Genomic DNA, 24,930 nt, shown 5'->3' with positions numbered 1-24,930 from the left:
AAGGGCCGAATGGCCTACTCCTGCACCGATTTTCGATGTTTCTATGAACAATGAATTTACTCTAGAATATATTGGTCATTTTTTAAATTGTGCTACACCTTACGTTGATTTTATTTTGTTACAAACTTAATATTTTTCGTGAGCTTGATGAAAAGATGCAAATTTCACAATAAAAGTTGCCAAGTGTCGTACTGCATTGTCCACTTAGCGGACTTCTGAAAGACTTCAAGAAAAGCGTAAAAAGTAAGGCATGAATATTATTGTAAAGTAGGAACACAAGACAAATATGCACAGAACGGAAAGTTATAATTATAAAAAGGTATATATAAAAAAACTGTTGCACTAACACAGAGAAAAGATTAACAAGATTACGGAGAAAAACAGATATCCTCCCAATTTTGTTTTGTTAAAAAAGGAATTTCGGGATAATCACTGTTTCCGATGTCAGGAACCGTACAGTTACTGCAACAGCGTGTCAATTCAAAAGATCGCGTCCACAGTCCATTAATACAGGAATAAAAACAGAAAATGCTGGAAATCTCAACGGGTCAGGCAGCATTTGTGGAGAGAAAGCAAAGTTAACGTTTCGGGTCGTTGACCCTTCGTCAGAATTTCCAGCATTTTCTCTTTTTATTCCAGATTCCAGCATCCGCAGTATTTTGTTCTTGTCCATTAATACTGGCTTGTTTCGGTGCATACTAATAATTAAACGCTGCACTCAATGTAGAGATCGTCCGCTAGAATATATATTTATGGCCCAGCTGTAATATATTAAATAGGTATTGAGTTAAGGGTACACGATTTGACAAAATGCAGAAGTATCTTACCGCGTGAATTTCAAGTTGAATGACACACTTGAGAAGTTTCTGAGGCATTTTACAGATTTACCGGTCTGGATGAAATAAAAAAAGAAAAAAACAATTTCAATTGAACTATATTGATATGAAAATGAAGTCGTTACTTGTTGAGTTATAACTAACTGCTTGTTGCACTCGCCGCCGCTTGGGGAGCGTCACGTTTCCTTGGTGATTTCTTGAGCGAGTCACACCTGATACAGACTAAACACTAACTAACCGTGAAAATAATTAATGTTTCTTTAAAAAAAGATTCTGCATGTACAGTCCCACAGGGGTTCTCATATTGTTACCACATGACCACCATCTCAAAAAAAACTATTGTAATTCATTCAGCAGAAATTTGGGGGATTTATAATGTATGCATTAAAATAATCTCTCCTGTGCAAGTGTGACTATGAAAATTGACACATATAGTATAATCTTGCAAGATCTAGAGAGCGTCAACAGAAAGAGGACTATGTAGCTCAGCCACCAGGAATTTTTTTTTTTAAAGATATATAACTGAATATCGTAAACCAATTTATGTAATAAAGTTGCATGCATGTATTTAACGAGCATGCAAGAGATGTGTCGGTTTAGTGTATTTTGTTTTGTGATGAGAGGGGGCCGTCTGCTCTTTCGGGTGGACGGAAAAGATGCCATGGCAGCATTTCGAGGAATTGGTGTACTGGCCAATATTTATCCCTCAATCAACATCACTAAAATGGATTGCTGTTTGTGGGAGTTTGCTGTGCGCAAATTGGCTGCCGCGTTTCCTACATTACAACAGTCCAAAAGTACTTCATTGCTGGTAAAGCGCTTGGAGACGTCCGGTGGTCGTGAAAGGCGCTATATAAATGCAAGTGTGTCTTTGTGAACGCCAGTCTGGCACTGACCGCTTCCCTGGCTCTGCTGTCCCGTTGTTATGTGTCTCACTCAGTGGCGGGACCGGGACGCTGGGACCAGTCGCTCTTCTCGCTCATCCGCACCTCTAGATGTCGTTGTGAGGGGCTGCAGACGCTCACTTTCCGTCTCTCTCCCTCCGCCGGCGGACAGAATTTGTTTGCTGTCGCAATGTTTCCTTCAACTACCGACACAAGACAAAATTAACGTCTTGTTTTATTTCTCCCTTAACTGATTATAACAAAAACTGCCGTTAATTTTTTTTCTAACCGGAATGAAATGACGATCTTTGTGCGGCGCGGGCAATTATAATCATCAGCCTTTGATGGCGGTTACCATGGCGACGCACCTCTGACCTGTCCGCGGCACGTTAATAATGGTTAACGTGTATATACCTATATATATATATATATATATTTTAATATATACGCGGACAAATAATTTGCGGTTTTCACTCGAGTTGTATATTTTATAAGATATTTTAAAAAGGTGTGGTTTCCCCTCTCCCAGAATGCAGTGGCGCCGCACCCGGACCGCAGAGTCAAGGAGGCCGACATGGCGTCATCCGGTTTCAGGCTCCGCTGCTCGTTACCTGGCCATCAAATGGACGTCAGGGGGCTGGCGGCCACATTATTTCCCGTCGGAGCGTTCGTGTCGGTGTCCAGGGACCGCACTGCGCGAGTGTGGGTGCCCAGCAGGTAAAAAGACTTGTCGAAGAGCTCGGCTTCAGGCCCCGCCATTGAGAGCGGCGCCTCTGATGACTTGACAACTTCACCAGAATCAGCCGACGGCTGGGGGGTTTAATGAATTAATTTATGAACCGACATATTTAATATGCGGGTGCTATTTCACGCCTTTCTATAGAAGTGGGCAGCCTTCTGCCTTCGTGTGTGCTGTACGTAAATTTGTTAAGTTTTAAAAACAAACTCTAAATTGGGGCCCTTTCTCTCAATTACTATGGTTTTAAAGTGATCGGTTACACTTTAGGAACCTTAATTTTAGTCGGACAGAAACTTAAGCAGAAAAAGTTCTCGGGAAATGAATACCGGAACATCCCTGATTCATTTGGGTAAATATCAGTGATATGAGACTGAGCCATACAGATCAGAAGAAGCCTAGTTTGATTCGAAGTTTATGATGAGGTAGATGCTTGCTGAGCTGTAATTGGCTTGAGTACTTTCTGGAGGAGAAAAATTAGCAAGGATTCCCGTTGGTAATCACTGTCCGGTAACCCTCCCCCGCTCGAAAATGTAGACGGATTTGCTTTCCTGAGCAGGTGCTATTAAGGTTTGGTGCTTTTTATTTTAAACAATACATCAAAATCCTTGGATTGCAGTTTTTAAATATGCAATGATGTCAAACAATACGATGCTGTAAAGAAAATATTTTATTGTATTTGACATTGCGTATTTACACACTGAAGTCCTGTGAATTTTGCAAAACTTTAGCATTAATTTTGCAAAACTTTAGCATTGATTTTCCAAATAAAGTTGTTCCAAACAAATGTTGTACTTAGCCTGTTTTTTTCATTATTGTAGCTGTTGAATCTTACCTAGATATCCTGATGCAGGAAATAAAAACGGGAAGTGTGAGTAAAATGCAGCACATCTGTCAAAATGTGGAAGAGAACAGACAGTCATCTTCACCCAAACAGCATTTTCTGTATTTATTCAGATTTCCAGTATTTATTTATTTTTAAAATCACTGACCAGACATGATTGCAATGGGTTATGTTGGGTATTGGTATGTCAGATTGAATGCTGTTGAAGGCATTAGACCCATGATTATCTCTTTGGTCCATCCATCCTGCTGCTGACTCACTTGATAACATTAGATTTGCTTTTTCTGTGGTATGTTGAGGACAATGTCTGTCCAAATATATTCCTAACTGCCTTGTTTCTTTCTCCAGTCATCCTTACAACTACATGCCTCTGAAATGCCCTCCATGTTATTCCCCAGTGTGAAAAGGGCTTTCTAGTGCTGCAATTATTCTGATTCTTTTCCTCCATCTTCTGATTTGCCAATCTAGGTAGGAAGTTCTATTACCTGCTGAGGACAAATGCTGGATGGCCTTGTGTTCATGTTTTTCTCAACTCCATTGAGCATTTGAAGTGGAGGATGATGCATGCTAAGAACATAAGAAATAGGAGTCGGCCATATGGCCCCTCAAGCCTCGCCACCGTTCAATAAGATCATGGCTGATCTGATCATGGACTCAGCTGCATTTCCCCACCTGCTCCCCATAACCTCTTATCCCCTTATTGTTTAAGATGTGCCAATCTAATGAGTATTTGCATAATTTCTGAGAACTTTGCCATCTGCCTGATTTGCAATGAGGAGAAGTCTGTTCACAGGCTGTGAAAGGTTGTAGTTGTATTGTTTGAGGAGAATGGGTTTCAAAATTTTGTTGCACACATTGCTCTTGCTGACCCCTCCCTCAAGATGGGTTTGTTCACGGGCTACAGTAAACTTGCCTCCACAACTCAAATGCTTAGTGTAGGTGGCTAGGAATTTTGACTGCTGGCCCATGTTAATTTTTGGTACTGTCCCAGGGTCCCAGACACCAGAGCACAGTGTTTACTGGATTACTGGAACTTTTCTTGATCATGGAAGATTGATTGTATTATCTTACCTGACCTTACAACTCTTGATTTATTTTTTTGTTATACTCATGTATGAATCTGATTGTCTTTCCCTTGCCTTCCCTAAAGTGTTTGTGATTTCCCTCTGTAAAAGGTGATGCAAGTGCTGATATCCTTAATACCATCTGTCATTGGTCTGTTTAAAACAGAACATTATCTTAAAGGCCTCTAACATACCATAATTAGTTAACTGTCCTGTATTGTCTCAGCAGGTTGGTTATGAAGAATACATTTTTAGATGTATTAATTTAAAACTGAGCATTTAAAATGGTGATCTTCAATTGTATTTGACTGGTGAATTAAAAGACTATTTTGTTGAATGTATGTATGTCCACGGCAAACGAGTCAAAGGCAGGCAGAGGAAACGTTACAAGGACACCCTCAAAGCCTCCCTGATAAAGTGCGACATCCCCACTGACACCTGGGAGTCCCTGGCCATAGATCGCCCTAAGTGGAGGAAGTGCATTCGGGAGGGCGCTGAGCTCCTCGAGTATTGTCGCCGAGAGAGTGCAGAAATCATGCGCAGGCAGCGGAAGGAGCATGTCGCAAACCAGGCTCCCTGCCCACCCTTTCCCTCAACGGCTATCTGTCCGACCTGTGACAGAGACTGTGGTTCTCGTATTGGACTGTACAGCCACCTAAGAACTCGTGCTAAGAGTGGAAGCAAATCTTCCTCGATTCCAAGGGACTGCCTATGATGGATATATATATATATATATCACACCTATATCCACAGACATATCTCTCTATCTTGCTATCTCGCTATCTCATATATACACCTGATCAGGCCCTCCTTCTGCTGCCATCAATCATGCCAACAATATGGCCTGCCCAACAGAGCTAGTCGAGTGTGGTCAGTGGCCTGATCGAGGACACTAACATTGGTGCGTTTGTCCTCCCAGAGGATTTGCAGGATCTTGCGGATACATCATTGGTGGTATTTCTCTAGCGATATTGAGGTGTCTACTGTATATGGTCCACATCTGAGCCATACACAGGAGGGTGGGTATCGCTACAGCCCTGTAGATCGTGTCCTCCACCAACCTGACCCTGTTACACAGCATTGCCCCCCCCCCCCCCAGTCAAGGCCCTGGACAATGTGGACTACTTTCCATACCTCGGGAGCCTATTATCAGCAAGGGCAGACATCGATGACGAGGTTCAACACCGCCTCCAGTGTGCCAGCGCAGCCTTCAGTCCCTTGAGGAAGAAAATGTTCGAAGAGCAGGCCCTCAAATCTAGCACGAAGGTCATACAGGATTTGGTTGCAAAAAATTAAATCTTTCATCTAAATTAGATTGTAAATCTATTGTAATTTGTTGAAGCATAAAATAAATTTAAGAAAAACAACCAGTCGGGAAATTATATACTTGAGCAAAGTAGACAATTAGAACAGATAGATGAGATCTCATCTTTTAATAAGAAATAATATGCACAAATCCTCAGGAAATATAGAATTTAAGTTAATGCTGCAATGATTAATATGAAATAAAGGCATGATCTTGGAAACTTATAGGCCAATTTGCTACTGCATTGTAATTAAAAATTACATAGATTTTAGGATAATGTGGACAGTGAGATAGATAAGAGGTTGTACAATATTTCAAGCCGATGCATGAATGCATAGAACTTTAGTCGCAGCAAAGTAGCCAAATCGACCAGAAAATCCCAGATTCAATGCTTGATCAGGTCTGAATTTGCTAGTCTTCACTAGGTGATGGGTCAGGAGTCCAGTTAACTTTATCACCTTCAAGCTAGAGGGGGAAATCAGCTAGGCTTCTTGCAGGGTATGAAATCATTTCTCACGCGGTTACTTTTGTGTAATCCTTGTTGGTCATTGCATTTTCTAATCAACAGAATCTGCTTCTCTGTTATTAGAGGAATGGTACCCAGTGTGTGATCCAACAAGGAATTCTATGTTCACCGGTTTTGCCTATCTTCTGTATAGCCTAGCGATGATATACTTCACATTTCAATGACCATAAAAGGAACTAGTTGCACATTGCAGGAACTATAGCTATCTCTTTGTACTTGTAGTATTAATCATACACCGCAGCATCCATAATATGTTTATTTTTTGAAGTAATACTGTGACCTGGCTTTGTGAGTGACTATCTAGAGTAGCAGTACCTTTTAATATACATAGTGAATTAAATTAGAATTTCTTGGAGGGCTCTGTTTGGTGAAAAACTACTTATAATGTTTTACAGTTTGAGGCATTATCTCATTCATTCTAGTGAGAAAAGTAACTGGATTGTTTCTATTTCAGCCCAAACAGCAGTTTTACAGAGATGCACTGTATGAATGGACATTCCAATTTTGTGTCCTGTGTATGCATCATCGTACCCAATGACACATACCCTCGTGGACTGATTGTAACAGGAGGCAATGATCATAACATTTGTGTTTTCACATTGGATAGCCCAGAGCCACTGTACATTCTAAAGGGACATAAAAATACAGGTAAGTGGTCACTATTGTATATGTTTGGTTTCATATTTTGAATAATGCTTATTTTCAGTGATCCTTTAAAATGCACAGCAGAAACTTTGGGTATTTACTGATAAATAATTGACCTGTCCTAGTTGGAGATGCCCTCATGATAGAAAAGTTTGTAAATGAATGGAATATAATTTTGATATATTGAATTTTTTGAAATGTCATTGTGGGCTTTTGATAAAGTTCCAAAAGCAGTACAAACTCAAAACATTTTATAGGTATTACAAGACTGCAGAGTGAAAGCATACTTGCTTTGGTAGGTTAGTTGCTTCTTAACTAGTGAAGATAAATTCTAGAAATGTCGATGATAACCTACATAAATTCAGTAATCAATTTTCACCTGATTGATTTCCTTTTTCCCCCAGAAGGTTTTTATTATGTTCCTATGCAAACTGGCACCGTTCCAGTATCTTGTCCCAGTGGTCACTCATTGTAAGCATAAACGGTGAATTTTGGCAGGCTGTTCAAATATGGCAATTAACACAGCCTGATCCTGTTTTTGTTTCATGTTCGCGCACAATTTCTGTCGAGGGTTATGGATAAAAGGAGCAGGAAAACCTGGGTAATTTTTTTTTCATTCTTCATCCCAAGATTATCAAGTCTTGGCTACTGAAGTAATTTTATGCTGCTATCATGCCCCAGTTGTCAGAGACCTTTCTGGTCTTGAAATATAACATATTTAGACGGCTCGACAAGGTGGATGCAGAGAGGATATTTCCACTCACGGGAAACTAAAGCGAAGGGACATGGTCTTTAGAATAAGGGGCTGCCCATTTAAAACTGAGATGAAGAGGAATTTCTTCTCTGAGGGTTGTAGATCTATGGAATTCTCTGACCCAAAGAGCTGTGGAGGCTGGGTCATTGAATATTTTTAAGGCAGAGATAGACCGATTTTTGAGCGATAAGGGAGTAAGCGATTGTGGGGAGCGGGCAGGGAAGTGGAGCTGAGTCCATGATCAGATGGCGGAACAGGCTCGAGGGACCAAATGGCCTCCTACTGCTCCTATTTCTTAAGTATGACTCAGTACTATGAGCAATGCTCCTTCTGAGCTATGGGGTAGCTGCTTGTATTATACCAGTCTGATGCAGTGAAATCTGCTTTTAAATTTCTGTACAAGAAGCATGTAACATTTGCATTAAATTTTGAATCTATATAAAACTACATGTTTAGTAGAGCCATGTAAAATTGATTCCAAAGTGATTATTAGTCATACTGCAGGTAAAGGTTACACAGACAGATGGGGGATGGGTGACCAGCAGGAAGAACGGTGGAAGGAAGGTAGTGCAGGGGTCCCCTGCGGTCATTCCCCTCCAAAACAGATACACCGCTTTGGGTACTGTTGGGGGGGAATGATTCATCATGGGAGGGCAGCAGCAGCCAAGTTCATGGCACCATGGGTGGCTCTGCTGCACAGGAGGCAGGAAAAAGAGTGGGAGAGCTATAGTGGTAAGGGATTCTATTGTAAGGGGAATAGATAGACGTTTCTGCAGCTGCAATCGAGACTCCAGGATGGTATATTGCCTCCCTGGTGCAAGGGTCAAGGATGTCTCGGAGCAGCTGCAGGACATTTTGGAGGGGGAGGGTGAACAGCCAGTTGTCGTGTGCGTATAGGTACCAACGATATAGGTAAAAAACGGGATGAGGTCCTACAAGCTGAATTTAGGGAGCTAGGAGTTAAATTAAAAAGTAGGACCTCAAAGATGGTAATCTCAGGATTGCTACCAGTGCCACGTGCTAATCAGCATGGCAATTGCAGGATAGCTAAGATGAATACGTGGCTTGAGTGGTGTAGAAGGGAGGAATTCAAATTTCTGGGACATTGGAACAGGTTCTGGAGGAGTTGGGACCAGTACAAACCGAACAGTTGGCACCTGGGCAGGACTGGAACCAATGTCCTAGAGGGAGTATTTGTGAGTGCTGTTGAGGAGGGGCTAAACTAATATGGCAGGGAGATGGAGGGAAAGTAGAATGGGGGCATAAGCAAAAGATAGAAAGAAGAAAAGTAAAAGTGGAGGGCAGAGAAACCTAAGGCAAAAAGGGCCACATTACACCAACATTCTAAAAGATCAAAGCGTGTTAAAAAGACAAGCCTGAAGGCTCTGTGCCTCAATGCAAGGAGTATCTGTAATAAGGTGGATGAATTAACTGCTCAGGCAGCAATTAACGAATATGATATTGGCATCATGGAGACATGGCTCCCGGGTGACCAAGACTGGGAACTCAAACATCCAGGGATATTCAACATTCAGGAAGGATATATAGAAAGGAAAAGAAAGTGGTGTAGCATTGCTGGTTAAAGAGGAAATCAACGCAATCGTAAGGAATGACATCAGCTTGGATGATGTGGAATCTGTATGGGTGGATCTGCGGAATACCAAAGGACAGAAAACGCTAGTGGGAGTTGTGTACAGACCACCAAACAGTAGTAATGAGGTTGGGGACAGCATCAAACAAGAAATTAGGGATACGTGCAATAAAGGTACAGCAGTTATTATGGGTGACTTTAATCTACATATAGATTGGGCTAACCAAACTGATAGCAATACGGTGGAGGAGGATTTCCTGGAGTGTATTAGGGATGGTTTTCTAGACCAATATGTCGAGGAACCAACTAGAGGGTTGACCATCCTAGACTGGGTGATGTGTAATGAGAAAGGACTAATTAGCAATCTTGTTGTGTGAGGCCCCTTGGAGATGAATGAGCATAATATGGTAGAATTCTTCATTTAAGATGGAGAGTGACAGAGTTAATTCAGAGACTAGGGTCCTGAACTTGAGGAAAGGTAACTTCGATGCTATGAGATGTGAATTGGCTAGAATAGACTGGCGAATTATACTTAAAGGGTTGACAGTGAATAGGCAATGGCAAACATTTAAATATCACATGGATGAACTTCAACAATTGTACATCCTTGTCTGGAGTAAAAATAAAATGGGGAATGTGGCTAACAAGGGAAATTAAGGACCGTGTTAAATCCAAGGAAGAGGCATATAAATTGGCCAGAAAAAGCAGCAAACCAGAGGACTGAGAAATTATGGCCCCAAGTTTCCACACGCGGTAAAACAGGCGCCCCTCCGAGCTGGGCGGCCGTTTTTCCGCGCCTAAAACAGCGCCTAAAAAAAACCGCGCTATTCTCGAGCGCCTTGCAGCTCCATGTCTGACTGGCGCGATGTGCAGGGGGCGGAGCCTACCACTCGCGCCGATTTTGTAAGTGGGAGGGGGCGGGTACCATTTAAATGAGTTTTTTTCGTGCCGGCAACCGTGCGCGTTGGAGCGTTCGCGCACGCGCAGTGTGAAGGAAACATTGGCACACTGCCATTTTTGTAGTTCTTTGCAGCTGTTAATTTTTTAATAAAACCACATTGCCCTTCCATGATCAGCACTGAGGCTTCTTGCAGCAGTGAGAAGGCTGCAGGAAGCCTCAGACGTTGAGGCAGCTGTTTCCCGACGGGCCCGACCGACGGCAGGGGGGCCTCGGGAATGGCTGCCTCAACTTCTGAGGCTTCCTGGCTTCCTGCAGCCTTCTCACTGCCTCCTCCCCGCCGTCGGGAACGGCTGCTGCCGTGTCCCCCCCGTGGGAACGGCTGCTGCCGTCGGTCGGGCCCTCACTGCGTTCCCCGCCGGCTGCTGCCGTCTCTTTCCGCCCCCCCGCGGGAAAGGCTGCTGCCGTCGGTCGGGCCCTCACTGCCTTTCTCTTTCCCCCGGGAACGGCTGCCTCAACTTGTGAGGCTTCCTGCAGCATTCTCCCTGCCTGAAGCACTTTCACACAGGGAGGAACATGGTTTATTTAATCTTTTCTTTGCTTATAAATTTTTATTCAGGTTGGAATTATTTGTTTAAGTATAACTAAGGATTTATTGTAGAATTTAATGACTTCCCTTCTCTTCCTCCCCCCCACCTCGTTCCGGACGTCTAATTTGTAACCTGCGCCTGATTTTTTTAATGTGTCGACAAGGTTTTTTCAGGCCTACAAAAATCTTCACTTGCTCCATTCTAAGTTAGTTTAGAGTACGTTTTCACTGTGGAAACTTTCAAATCAGGCGTCAGTGGCCGGACACGTCCCCTTTTGGGGAAAAAAAAATTCTGTTCAAAAGTGAAACTGTTCTAAATGACTAGAACTGCAGAAAACTTAAATGTGGAGAATTGCGATTTCTAAAATAGTCCATTCTCCACCAGTTGCTCCTAAAAATCAGGAGCAAATCATGTGGAAACTTGGGCCCTTAGAATCCAGCAGAGGAGGACAAAGGGTTTACTTCGGAGGGGGAAAATAGAGTATGAGAGGAAGCATGCTGGGAACATAAAAACTGACTGCAAAAGCTTCTATACATATGTGAAGAGAAAAAGATTAGTGAAGACAAACGTAGGTCTCTTGCAGTCAGATTCAGGTGAATTCATAATGGGGAACAAAGAAATGGTGGACCAGTTGAACAAATACTTTGGTTCTGTCTTCACGAAGGAAGACACAAATAATTTTCCGGAAATACTAGGGGACCGAGGGTGTAGTGAGAAGGAGGAACTGAAGGAAATCCTTATTAGGCAGGAAATTGTGTTAGGGAAATTGATGGGATTGAAGGCCGATAAATCCCCGGGGCCCGATAGTCTGCATCCCAGAGTACTTGAGGAAGTGGCCCTAGAAATAGTGAATGCATTGAAGATCATTTTCCAACAGTCTTATCGACTCTGGATCAGTTCCTATGGACTGGAGGGTAGCTAATGTAACACCACTTTTTTTTTAAAAAAAAGGAGGGAGAGAGAAAACAGGGAATTATAGACCGGTTTAGCTGACATCAGTAGTGGGGAAAAGGTTGGAATCAATTATTAAAGATGAAATAGCAGCGCATTTGGAAAGCAGTGACAGGATCGGTCCAAGTCAGCATGGATTTATGAAAGGGAAATTATGCTTGACAAATCTTCTAGAATTTTTTGAGGATGTAACTAGTAGAGTGGACAAGGGAGACCCAGTGGACGTGGTGCATTTGGACATTCAAAAGGCTTTTGACAAGGTCCCACACAAGATTGGTGTGCAAAATTAAAGCGCATAGTATTGGGGGTAATGTACTGACGTGGATAGAGAACTGGCTGGCAGACAGAAAGCAGAGTCGGGATTAACGGGTCCTTTTCAGAATGGCAGGCAGTGACCAGGGGGGTGCCGCAGGGCTCAGTGCTGGGACCCCAGCTATTTACAATATACTTCAATGATTTGGATGAAGGAATTGAGTGTAATATCTCCAAGTTTGCCAATGACACTAAACTGGGTGGCGGTGTGAGCTGTGAGGAGGATGCTAAGAGGCTGCAGGGTGACTTGGACAGGTTTGGTGAGTGGGCAGATGCAGTATAATTTGGATAAATGTTAGGTTATCCACTTTGGTGGCAAAAACACGAAGGCAGAATAATATCTGAATGGCGGCAGATTAGGAAAAGGGGAGGTGCAACGAGACCTGGGTGTCATGGTGTATCAGTCATTGAAAGTTGGCATGCAGGTACAGCAAGTGGTGAAGGCAAATGGTATGTTGGCTTTCATAGCTAGGGGATTTGCGTATAGTAGCAGGGAGGTCTTACTGCAGTTGTACAGGGCCTTGGTGAGGCCTCACCTGGAATATTGTGTTCAGTTTTGGTCTCCCTAATCTGAGGAAAGGACGTTCTTGCTATTGAGGGAGTGCAGCGAAGATTCACCAGACTGATTCCCGGGATGGCATGACTGACCTATGAGGAGAGACTGGATTGACTGGGCCTCTATTTACTGGGGTTTAGAAAGATGAGCGGGGATCTCCATAGAAACATATAAAATTCTGACGGGACTGGACAAGTTAGATTCAGGGAGAATGTTCCTGATATTGGGGGAAGTCCAGAACCAGGGGACACAGTCTAAGGATAAGGGGTAAGCCATTTAGGACTGAGATGAGGAGAAACTTCTTCACTCAGAGTTGTTAACCTGTGGAATTTTCTGCTGAAGAGAGTTGTTGATGCCAGTTCATTGGATATATTCAAGAGGAAATTAGATGTGGCCCTTATGGCTAAAGGGATCAAAGGGTATGGAGAGAAAGCAGGAAAGGGGTACTGAGATGAATGATCAGCCATGATCTTATTGAATGGTGGTACAGGCTCGAAGGGCCGAATGGCCTACTCCTGTACCTATTTTCTATGTTTCTATGAAGTTTGAAGGGACAGAAGACAATTATAAAAAAAAAAAATGGATTTCAGTTTTGATTTCAGGAACTTGACCACAATACAGTTAGAATTGAAACCGTATCCTGAAATTGTGCTGTTGGCACTTGTTGAGAAATAAATACTCTACAAATGTAAGCGATTGCTTGGAGGGGGGGGGAAGACATTTATATAGTAGAATGGATTAATCTAGGAAATATGTTCCAAGGGAGAAGATTGGCAATAAACTGGTGGTTTTATATCCTGAGACTTGGAATACAAAAAAAAATCTAATGTTGAGCTTGTACAAGACTATTTTTAGGCAACAGTTGGAATATTTTGTGCGGTTTGGGCACCCCAATATAGGAAGGATGTAAAAGGTGCAGTTGAAATTTAATAGAATGTTACCAGGGATGTAGTTTTACAGTCATCAAGATAGACTTGAGAAGTTTGGGAATTTTTTCTCAAGAGCTGAGAATTAAGGGGGTAACTTTATACAGGTCATCAAAATTATAAAAAGTTACAATGAGGTCAATAGTGATGGGTTGTTTCCACTGATAAGCGAAATGTTAATGAGACCAGATTTAAGATAAAGAATTGGAGGGGTGGGTTAGAAACAAATTCTTTAGAGGGTAATTAGAATGGGGATTGTGTACCACAAACTTTTCAAAGCAGATTTTTCTAATAAATGCTTTTAAAAGGAAATTGGATAGTTGCTTGAAAAAAGCGGAACTTTAAAGGGTATGGTGAACAGAAGCTTAAGATCAGATTTAAGTGGCACAAATGAGCCAAATGGCCTATTACTGTACTGTATCATTCTGTTTAATTTTATATACACTTAGCAATTAATACAGTTGAACCTTGATTATACACCATAATGGAGGGATGATGATGGAAATTTAGAGAAGAAAAAAAGACTTTGACTTTCACATCCACAGGTCATCCCAAAGTGCTTCACAACACATTTATTTTTGAAACATAGTCACTGTTGTTATGTACACTTACATGACCGCTAATCTGTGCAACAAACAACAATATGAAAGACCAGTTAATTTATTTTTGGTCGTGTTAACTGACATCGGAAGAACTCCTTGCTTTTCATCAAAAGATTATCATGGGATCTTTTACATCCACCTGAACAGGCAGATGGAACCACGATGTAACGTTGAATCCAAAAGATAGCACCTCTGATAATATAGTGCTGTCTTAGTACTTCACTGAAGTGACAGCCTAGGAGGATGGGGGTTGTGGGGGGATGGGTAGCCTTGATAAAGGATGACATAAGGACAGTAGAGAGAAAGGATCTTGGCTCAAGATCAGGAAGTAGAATTAGTATGGGTGGAGATAAGGAATAACAGGGCAGAAAACACTGCTGGGAGTAGTATATTGGCCCCCTACCAGTAGCTATACCATTGGACAAAATATTAATCAAGAAATAGTAGGTGCTTGCAACAAAGATAATGCAAAAATCATGGGCGACTTTAATCTTTCTCTAGACTGCACAAATCAAATTGGCAAAGGTAGCCTGGAGAACAAGTTAATGGAATGCATTCAGGACAGTTTCCTAGAAGAATACGCCATGGAACCAACCAGGGAACAGACTATTTTTAGATCTTGTTTTGTGTCATGAGACAGGGTTAATTAGCAATCTCATAGTAAGGGATCCTCTGGGGCAGAGTGATCATATGATAGAATTTCACATTACATTTGAGAGTGACTTGCCTAAGTCTTAAACTTAACTAAAGCCAATTACATGGATACAAAGGACAAGTTGGCTAGGTAGATTGGAAAAAGGCCATCTAGCTTAGACATAGCTTAAAAAGTAGTAGATAAGTGGCTAGCATGTAAAGAAATATTTCATAATTCTCAACAAAATGCATTCCATTGAGAAATACAAACTCCACGGGAAAAGTGATCTATCCGTGGCTAACTAAAGAAGTTAAGGATATCATTAGATTGAAAGAAGTTATTTATAATGTTACTAAGAATAGTAGTAAGCCTGAGAAATGGGAGAGTTTCAGAAGCCAGCAAAGAATGACCAAAAAGTTGAGGGAAAAAATAGAATGAGAGAAAAGTAGCAAGAAATATAAAAAAAGATTGTAAGAGCTTCTGCAAGTATATAAAAAGGAAGAGTAGTAAAACTAAACATTGGTCCCTTAGAGACTGAGACAGGAGAAATTATTATGGGGAGTAAGAAAATTGTAAACGTTATACTATTATTTTGCATCTGTCTTGTGGATGTAGTATATTTGGATTTACAAAAGGCAATCGATAAGGTGCCACATGAAAGGTTATTACACAAGATAAGGGCTCATTGGATTGGAGGTAATGTATTAGCATGGATAGAGGATTGGTTAACAGACAGAAAACAGAGACGAGGGATAAATGGATCTTTTTCTGGTTGGCAGGCTGTAACTAGTGGGGTGCCGCAAGGATCAGCGCTGGAGCCTTGGCTATTTTCAATCTATTAATGACCTAGATGAAGGGACCGAGTGTAATGTAGCCAAGTTTGCTGATAGAGCTAGGTGGGACAGCAAGCACTGAGGAGAACAGAATCTGCAAAGGGATATAGATAGACTAAGTGAGTGGATAGTAAGGTGGCAGATGGAGTATAATGCAGGGAAATGTGAGGTTATTCACTTTGGTAGAAGAATAGAAAAACAGAATATCTTTTAAATGGTGAGAAACTTTTAAATGTTGGTGTTCAGAGAGATGTGGGTGTCCTCGTGCAAGAAACACAGAAATCTAGCGTGCAGGTAAGCAAGCGATAAGGAAGGCAAATAGCATGTTGTCCTTTATTGCAAGGGGGTTGGAGTATATGAGTAAGGAAGCCTTGCTATAACTGTACAGGGCCTTGGTGAGACCACACCTAGAGTATGGGGCACAGTTTAGGTCTCTTTATCTAAGGAAGGATATACTTGCCTTGGAGGCGGTGCAACAAAGGTTCATCAGATTGAGTCCTGGGATGAGAGGGTTGTCATATGACGAGAAATTGTGTAGAATGGGCTTATACTTTCAAGTTTAGTAGAATGAGGTGTGATCTCATTGTAATGTACAAGATTCTGAAGGGGATTGACAGAGTAGATGCTGAGAGGTTATTTCCCCTGGCTGAAATGTCTGGAACTAGGGGGCACTGTCTCGGGATAAGCGGCAGGCCATTTAAGACAGATGAGGAGGAATTTCTTCACTCAGGGTTGTGAATCTTTGAAATTCTCTGCCCCAGAAGGCTGTGGATGCGAAGTCTCTTTATATATTCAAGGCTGAGATAGATCGATTTTTGGAGTCTAGGGGAATCAAGGAAAATGGAGATCGGGCAGGAAAGTGGAGTTGAGGTCGATGGTCAGCCATGGTCTTGAACGACTGAGCAGGCTCGAGGGGTCGTATGGCCTACTCCTGCTCCTATTTTTTTTGTGCTTGAGTCCTAGAACTTGAACCCACAATTTTCTGACTCGGATAGGGTGGTACCACTGAGCCAAGCTGACACTTGGTAGGTAATCAAAAGTTCCCCTAAACCGACAGTATATTTTTAGATCCTGATTGTTTAATCAATTTCACAGCTTATGCAGGTAAGAGTTTTTCTATTTTAAAAATGAGATTTTCTGGAAACGATGTATCAGGATTCCGATGTCCATGCTTCCTTCCTGACCTGGAACAAACTAACTGGGCCGAAAATTGTGGCCTCACCGGGTGCATACGATGTGCGCACGCACCCTGTGAGGCCTCGCAAAAGCCAGTTCGCGATGCGCATGCGTGGAGAACTGGCTTTACTGAACAGTCAATTTATTTTGACAGATCATGCGCATCTCTGCAGGAAGGACATCTGCGGGGCAGAGATTGGGTTATTTGCCCAACTCTTGCCCAGCGAATGTCCTTCAAACTCTTACGCCTACTCTTACCTGCGTAAGAGATTTAAAACATAAAAAACTTTAAATTTAATCATTCATTTTTAGATTAAAAACCCTGTCCATTAAAGCAAGTTTATTTTTAACCCTATTAAAACACATTCAAAAAAAGATTCCAAACAATTTTTTTTCTCAAACATTTACTTGCATTCAATTTCAATTAATTTTAAATATGTGAGGTTTTTTTTTATTTATTGTGTTGTGTATTTTGTTTTGGGGGGGGTCTTCTCATTGATAGAAATGGGATCTCGTGAAATCAGAGCTCCCATTATCATCATTGAGAATATTACATAGAGATTGGTGATCTAGGCCCACTTGATTCCAGGATACGTTTATCTGGATGACATGCCGCACAGCGAATGAAGGCCTCCGACTGGAATCCTACTTTCCTCCAGGAGCACCAGCTTTTTTCGTAGATTGTTTTTGGGTCTGAGGCATTCGTCCGAAGGAAGCCTCCAACCACAATTTCCCCACCCCGCCACTGACTTGTGGCTAAATATCAGAACTGCATGGATGGTGAATTCTACCAGCTACCAGATACGGGATGTCCAACTAGCAACTTAGAGCTGGATCTAGTGTCTGCAAGATCAACTTAAAATCCTCAATTATGTGTCGGTGGTTTATTCAAAACTTAAGTCCAAAGCCTCATTTGTCTCAACTTTCATGATTTAGTTTTGCAGATAATCCAGGTTCCACACTACAGTGTTTCATGCATTTGTTTCTTTTCTAGTCTGCAGTCTGTCAGCTGGAAAATTTGGTACATTGCTCAGTGGATCTTGGGATACAACCTCTAAAGTCTGGCTAAATGAGAAATGTTTGATGACTTTACAGGTATATCTTATTTCACATACTTTTTTTTTTAATTTAAAAAAAAAACTATATTCTGAATTCTCTTGTTGTAATATTTGAAGTATATTTTGCTTCTAGGGTCATACGGCAGCAGTATGGGCAGTAAAGATATTACCTGAACAAGGTTTCATGCTGACTGGATCGGCTGACAAAACAATTAAGATGTGGAAAGCAGGCCGATGTGAGCGTACTTTTACAGGTATGTCTGTATTTTCTTTGGACAGTTGCAATCGATAGTTCTGTGCGTGTTTACTGTTCAAATAAAATGAATTTCACTTTAATCTAAAGTAATGAAAAAAAGACCATTCATCTTTTAAAATAATTTGTTTCTGCTAAAAATTGGGCTTTGTTATGGTGCTGTTAGTCTAGGAATAATAACGTATCATGTCCAACAAAAACCCTCGAAGATCTTAACACAATTTTATAATAGTTGTCTTTCTGTAAATCTAGAAATTCGGTTTTTGGTGAAGGCGGTATTTTTTCGCCAAAAATACCGCTTTCACTCTGCTACCACTACGAGGCCTAAAATTCAAGCTTCAATTTGCGCAGTGGTAAAAATCGGCGTTGTATTGCGCCACGAATTTTCTGCAATTTATTCCGAGGCCGATACTGTTGCGAGAGAGGCCTTGGGAGGGGGGAAAACACCAAAAAGTAAAAAATCACAAAACATTCATAAGACACTGAACTATCAAATCGCTGAAAAAGAATTAAACTTTAACTTGCCTTCTTTGCAGGTCTTCATACATACCGCTGGTCCAAGGGCTGCAACACAGCTTTTTACCTGGCGTTTTTTTTCGTGATAAATACGGGTGTGCGCTGAGCCAAATTTTTGGCCAAAGCACTATTTCGAGTCTTGCACGGCGGCGGACCTCTCCCCAGCGGTACTTAAAAACCGCTGCTGCAAGACTTCTCCGAATTTCCCGCTGCATGGTTTTTCACCAAAAACAGCGAAATATTGCCCAAAAAATGGGCGCAAGGTTGGAGAATTTTTAACCCCTAGATCCTTTTTTTTAACATAAAGTGGAGGAACATCAGATAAATGAACTGTGCTGTTTTGGGCCATACAAATAAGGAATTCATAGGTTCTCAGACATAATAATATTGAGCGTACTGTAGTCCCCAACACAGCCTGGTAAAAAAATATTTCTGTACAACTGTGTCCCTAAGTAGATTTAATTTAACCAGTCCATCTCTAACACAAAGGAGTATTTCCATTTGTGTAAATTTCAGTGTTAAATCAGAGACAAATGTCAAATGTACAGTTGATATTCCAACTGGACAGATCAAAATGTAAACTAGCTATCCAAATTGGTACAGTGAATTCTAGGTTAGCACAGTTCATAGATCAGAGAATTGACTAAATGTGACTAACCGGTCAATAAGACCATAACAAAAGCAAACCAAGCAATAGAATTCATTTCTCGAGGGATAGAATTGAAAAATAGAGAAGTTATGCTAAACTTGTACCGAACCTTGGTTAGACCACACTTGGAATACTGAGATTATACCCATCAGGAAAGGATGAATGGGCTGGGTCTCTTTTTTCTCTTTAAAAAGGGAAGGCTGAGAAGTGACCTAATAGTCACCCTTCCAATTTTGAAAGGTTTTGATAGAGTAGACACAGTGTTTCTACTTGTGGGGAAGAGCAAAACTAGAGGCCATTAATATAAGATAGTCACCAAGAAATCAAATAGGGAATTCAGAAGAATCCTCTTTATCCAGATAGTGTGAATGTGGAACTCACTCCCACAGGAAGTCGTTGAAGTGAATAATATAGATGCATTTAAGGGGAAGCTAGATAAATACATGAGAGAGAAGGGAATGGAGGTTTATGTTGATAGATGAGGAAGGATGGGAGGAGGCTCGAGTGGAGCATAAATGCCGACATGGACTGGTTGGGCCGAATGGCTTTTTCTGTGCTGTATATTCTGTGTGATTTATGTAACATGACATACAAGTACAGCGTCGAGAATCCGGACACCGGGACAATCCGTGGCAGGGCCGTCTGGAATCTGGAAAATGTTCCGGAATTCGGGCCGCCACCGGCCTCTTTTCCCCCGCCTCAGGCCACAGCCGGCCTCGCCCCCGTTCCGAAGTCCAGAAATACATGAACCAGGACTCTGGCGTTTCTGAATCCGGAAATACACAGAATCCGGAGTGACCTCTGTCCTGAGGGTTCCGAATTCTCGACACTGTACTTGCATGCTAAACCCACTCTTGCTAAACTCATTCAAGGTAGTAATTGTTTTTCATTTTGACTTTGTCTTCCTGTTCAGATAAAGAGCAAAGTGTGTTTCTTTTTTAAAAAAAAGTGACTTTCCAATTGATGTAAAGCATTTCTGTTATGTTTTTTTTTATATTAACTTTGACCTTTTTTAGGTCATAACGACTGTGTTAGAGGACTGGCCATTTTGAATGAATTAGAGTTCCTGTCTTGCAGTAATGATGCCACTATTCGCCGATGGCAAATCACTGGGCAGTGTTTGCAGATTTATTATGGACATACAAATTATATCTACTGCTTATCAGTCTTCCCAAATGGAGAAGGTAAGTTATTTTTTTTAAAGTAACTCTACTGCCCTCATTTATGATAGATTTGATTTATTTAAATTTAACTAGTCAGGAATGAAGAGTTTGCATGTGTGGAATATATATTTAAGTTGCTAACAACTAAAATACTAAACTCACCAGTTGAATTTATGTCAAGATTCTTGTCCTTAGACTACCTATTCTAAGGACTGAAAAGTTCAAAAGTAGCCTTCAGACTAGCAAAATGCTTCTATTTTTCTGATACAAATATTTATTTTTGGATTTATCTTTTTGATCTGTTCAATTATGTAAGCAACAATACTTTTGGAGAGACAGACTCTTAAATATAAAGCATTGCTTATGTATTCAGGAAAAGCGTCCAAGCAAAGAGTTTCAGATAGTAGATCCTGCTCCCAAAGAGCCAGGAATGCTTTTTATCTGTGGGTTATTTTAAATGTAAATAACTCATTTGAATATTGGCTGAGTCAAATTCTGTTACAATAGTGCATATTTAATGCTTGAGTTCCTTACAATCCAGGATTAAATTAACAATAAACTACATAACGCAGTCAAGCCCTATTACTTTGAAGTAGTTTAATTCAAAATACAGAATGCTACCTACCATTTTGTGGCACAAAAATAAACTTTAAACTAGCAGTAGACTATTATGTTTGTGATATTCTTATGACCCAGTCAATTTCATTCAAGAGATGGGATGTGGCTTTATGCTAGGTATATTGCAAATGCCAGACACTTCGTGAGGAGTGAGCTAGGATTTAGGTACAGGTTGACCCAATTCTTAGAAGCAGATTAACTTGGGAATAGTGTGTGAGGGTTGAGCAAGAGATCTAAGAAGGGCAGATTTTATTTTAGTTAAAGCAAATTGATAAATTATTTGATGGGAATTGTCATTTACTGAATGCATCTATAACCCACTTCCTTTTCAGATTATAACCTTACTTTCTATGTCATTTTTTGTCGTGCTTTTCGTGTTGCTCTTTATAATAGGTAAAACTAATGTTAACATTTTGTAATGGCAAAATCATATGCCAACATGCTGTAGCTGTCGGCCACTAACCTCTAAGTGTCACTGGAGCGGAAAAGCATTGTCAAGTGGGTGGCACCGTGGTGTATAGCACGACACTGCTACCTATATTGACACAAATCTTGGAAGCTGGAAGGGTGGCAAGATCAATATAATGGAAGTACAAGAGAAATTTAAACCTCATCACCTTTAAGCTAATACCCAGGCATGATTGAGATAGCGTTACATGACCTTTCTATAAAAATAGGAGATGCATGTTCTATATAAAACTTTTACTCATATTACAAGCATATCTTATGTAGTGTTGATCACGTTCCAATAATGTTCAAGAAAGAGTGGTATTTACAGTTGTATTACTAGGGACACGAACTTAACGGAGGTAGTTCTGGGATCTGCAAAGAGAAAATTGGCCGAGTTGCAAAACGGACTGCTGACTTGCTATCACCTGTTTTTTGCCCAAGTTAAAATTAAAATTGCCCCCATTGTATGTACAATATCTATACTCTGCAGACAGTAAGTCCATGCACTGCTTTAAAAGGGCAAGAATATCATACCATGTAAAATAAATAAAATGTAGGTGTCACATTTTAAGGCTACAATGTGTAATTTATTTGCATTCTTGATGTGAAGGCTGACTTTGCAGATGAGAACCTGGGTTTTTTTCACTGCAAGTTGGAGACTGTTTTTGTAGTGTTCTTGTAGTAAGGGAGCTGAAGCAGACAGCATTTTAAGATTATTTTACATCAATAAGAGATGCAAATTGTAAATTATCCTAATTGTAAGACTTGTTGTTTAAAAATTGAAAAATGACCTGCTGTAGCATTTACAAAAAATGAAAGTCAAGAGAAGTCACTCACTTGGGTGGAGTGTGCCACGGCGGAAGAATGACCCAATTAGATGAGGAATAAATTTGCCTAGGCATTTTATTTTAACTTATCATTAGGAGTGCAAGAAGTGTCACAGGAAGTGTGTGATTGTGTATGCTATATGCAAGACAAACTCCAATTACCCTTGATACTTTAGTTTGGAGTGTTTAATTTCAAAAGAAAATATAGAATGTTTTTTTCTACAGCTAAGTTAGTCAATGTGGCAGAGAATTGTTGGAACAAAGCCGAGGGTTAAATAAATATGAACTGCACTGGGAATGCCTTGTTTTTATTTTGCCAAAACTGGGGAATTAACTCCACGCCAGACTAGCTAAATGTGGAATTTTCCAGACCAAAATTAGGTATTAGATTGGTTTGTCATTTTCATTTGTTATGAAGTAGAAAACATTCTGCTTAAAATATATTCTCTCCATCTTTGAACAATGAAAACAATCTTTTGATATTTGTTATACTTTTCTCTGATCTTGACTGTGCTTTGGTCTCTCTTTCTTTCTTTCTTTCTTTCTTTCTTTCTTTCTTTCTTTCTTTCAGATTTTGTTACTGCAGGAGAGGATCGATCCTTAAGAATTTGGAAGAATGGAGAATGTACTCAAACCATCAGGCTTCCAGCTCAGTCTATCTGGTCTTGTTGTGTACTGGATAATGGTGATATTGTTGTGGGTTCAAGGTAAATTTGCTGTACAGCTATAAAGTCTCATTATTTATAATTGTATAATAAAACTCAGTTCTTCAAAGCTCTGTTCAATGGAACATTGAAATTAAACCTATCAAATTGTCATCTTGCTTTTGGGGCCCGAGTATCTACCTTCTTTTCTTCAGCCCCACTCACTTTCCCTAGTCCACCATCCTTATTGCTGCTGGTTTCCAATGTGAACAGAGCTTTAAGACTTCACTATCCTCAGACAACAAAGCTGCAGAGTTGAAAATGCCAGCTTTATATCTCCTGCTGAATATATTGGAATATTCAGATGGGCCATGCTAAACTTTCCGTCTGTTTTAACAAGAGAGGGGCGATGCAGACATTGCAGTCAGTGAGGAGTGTGAAATATTAGATGAAATAAACAGTGAGAGCAAGTGTTAAGGGGATTAGCAGCCTTGAAAGTGTATAAATCCCAAGGCCCAAATGAAATGTCTGGCAGGCTGTTGAGAAGCAAAAGAGGAAATGGCAGAGGCTCTGACCATCATTTTCCATCCACAGTATTTTTCTTTTGTATTTTCCGATTCTCTCTGGCTACAGATGTGGTACTGGAGGACTGCTAATGTTGTACCCTTGTTTAAAAAGGGAGAAAGAGATAGACTGAGTAACTACGGCCAGGCAGCCTAACCTCGATGATGGGAAAATTTTTGGAAAAAATTCTGAGGGACAGGATAACTCACTAACACGGATTAATCAAGGACAGTCAGCACGGATTTGTTAAGGGAAAGTCGTGTCTAACTAACGTGATATTTTTTGAGGTAACAAGGAGGGTTGATGAGGGTTGTGTGTTTGATGTAGTGTGTATGGATTTGAGCAAGGCTTTTGATAAGATCCCACATGGCAGACTTGTCACGAAAGTAAAAGCCCATGGGATCCAGGACAAAGTGGCAAGTTGGATCCAAAATTGGCTCGGAGGCAGGAAGAAAAGGGTAATGGTTAATGGGTGTTTTCGTGACTGGAAGGCTGTTTCTAGTGGGGTTCTGCAGGGCTCAGTACTAGGTCCCTTGCTTTTTGTCGTATATATATCAATGATTTAGACTTGAATGTAGGGGGTATGATTACAAAGTTTGCAGTTGATACAAAAATTGGTTGTGTGGTTGATAATGAAGAAAGCAGCTGTAGACTGCAGGAAGGTATCAATGAACTGGTCAGGTGGGCAGAACAATGGCAAATGGAATTTAATTCTGAGAAGTGTGAAGTAATGCATTTGGGAAGGGTTTACATGGCAAGGGAATACACATTAAATGATAGGACACTGAGAAGTGTAGAGGAACAAAGGAACCTTGGAGTGCAAATCCCTGACGATAGCTGGCCAGGCAGATAAGGTGGTTAAGAAGACCTATGTTATACTTGCCTTTATTAGCCGAGGTATAGCATACAAGAGCGGGGAGGTTGTGCTTGAACTGTATAAAACACTAGTTAGGCCACAGCTAGAGTACTGCATGCAGTTCTGGTCACCGCATTACAGGCAAGATGTGACTGCATTAGACAGGGTACAGAGAAGATTTACAAGGATGTTGCCTGGACTGGAGAATTTTAGCTATGAGGAAAGATTGGATAGGCTGGGTTTGTTTTCTTTAGAATAGAGAAAGCTGAGGGGAGACATTATAAAATGATGGGTCTAGATAGAGTGGATAGGAAGGACCTATTTCCTTCCCTTAGCAGAGGGGGCATAGATTTAAAGTAATTGGGAGGTTTAGAGGGGATTTCAGCAGCAATTTTTTCACCCAGAGGGTGGTGAGGGTCTGGAACTCACTGCCTGAAAGAAACGCTTATTCTATTTAAAAAGTACTTGGATGTGCACTTGAAGTGTCGTAACGTACAAGGTTACAGACCAAGAGCTGGAAAGTGGGATTAGGCTGGATAGCTTTGTCGGTTTGTGCGAACACAATGTGCTGAAATGGCCTCCTTCCATGCTATAAATTTCTATGACTTCTCCCTGCCCCCACAGCTACAGGTATCGGTAGCCAATTTTTATTTTAAATATATACTGTC

The 24,930-nt window shown here is 40.9% G+C and overlaps 2 protein-coding genes across 5 annotated transcripts in view; one reads left to right on the top strand and one right to left on the bottom strand.

The window, feature by feature from the left end:
• Positions 1–2,065, bottom strand: part of spata6l (spermatogenesis associated 6-like) — a 145,597-nt gene extending 143,532 nt beyond the window's left edge. For 2 of the 3 annotated variants that reach the window (XM_070881223.1, XM_070881241.1), the window contains exons 1-2: positions 1,733–2,065; positions 828–892 (exon numbers count right to left, since the gene is read on the bottom strand). In XM_070881223.1, coding sequence (XP_070737324.1) covers positions 828–875 — 48 coding nt within the window. In that variant the 5' untranslated portion in view covers positions 876–892; positions 1,733–2,065. The remainder of the gene's footprint in view (positions 1–827; positions 893–1,732) is intronic. The other variant, XM_070881231.1, reaches the window with a different exon arrangement.
• Positions 2,066–2,253: 188 nt separating this feature from the next.
• plaa (phospholipase A2-activating protein) overlaps positions 2,254–24,930 on the top strand; it is a 48,449-nt gene continuing 25,772 nt past the window's right edge. The window contains exons 1-6 of one of the 2 annotated variants that reach the window (XM_070881209.1): positions 2,254–2,437; positions 6,651–6,844; positions 17,659–17,759; positions 17,856–17,976; positions 20,157–20,324; positions 22,770–22,905. In XM_070881209.1, coding sequence (XP_070737310.1) covers positions 2,295–2,437; positions 6,651–6,844; positions 17,659–17,759; positions 17,856–17,976; positions 20,157–20,324; positions 22,770–22,905 — 863 coding nt within the window. In that variant the 5' untranslated portion in view covers positions 2,254–2,294. The remainder of the gene's footprint in view (positions 2,438–6,650; positions 6,845–17,658; positions 17,760–17,855; positions 17,977–20,156; positions 20,325–22,769; positions 22,906–24,930) is intronic. The other variant, XM_070881198.1, reaches the window with a different exon arrangement.

The sequence above is a fragment of the Pristiophorus japonicus genome, chromosome 1, assembly GCF_044704955.1.
Source record: "Pristiophorus japonicus isolate sPriJap1 chromosome 1, sPriJap1.hap1, whole genome shotgun sequence".
NCBI lineage: Eukaryota > Metazoa > Chordata > Chondrichthyes > Pristiophoridae > Pristiophorus > Pristiophorus japonicus.
Note: the sequence above shows the minus strand (reverse complement) of the source record. Positions and strands in the feature narration are given on the sequence as shown.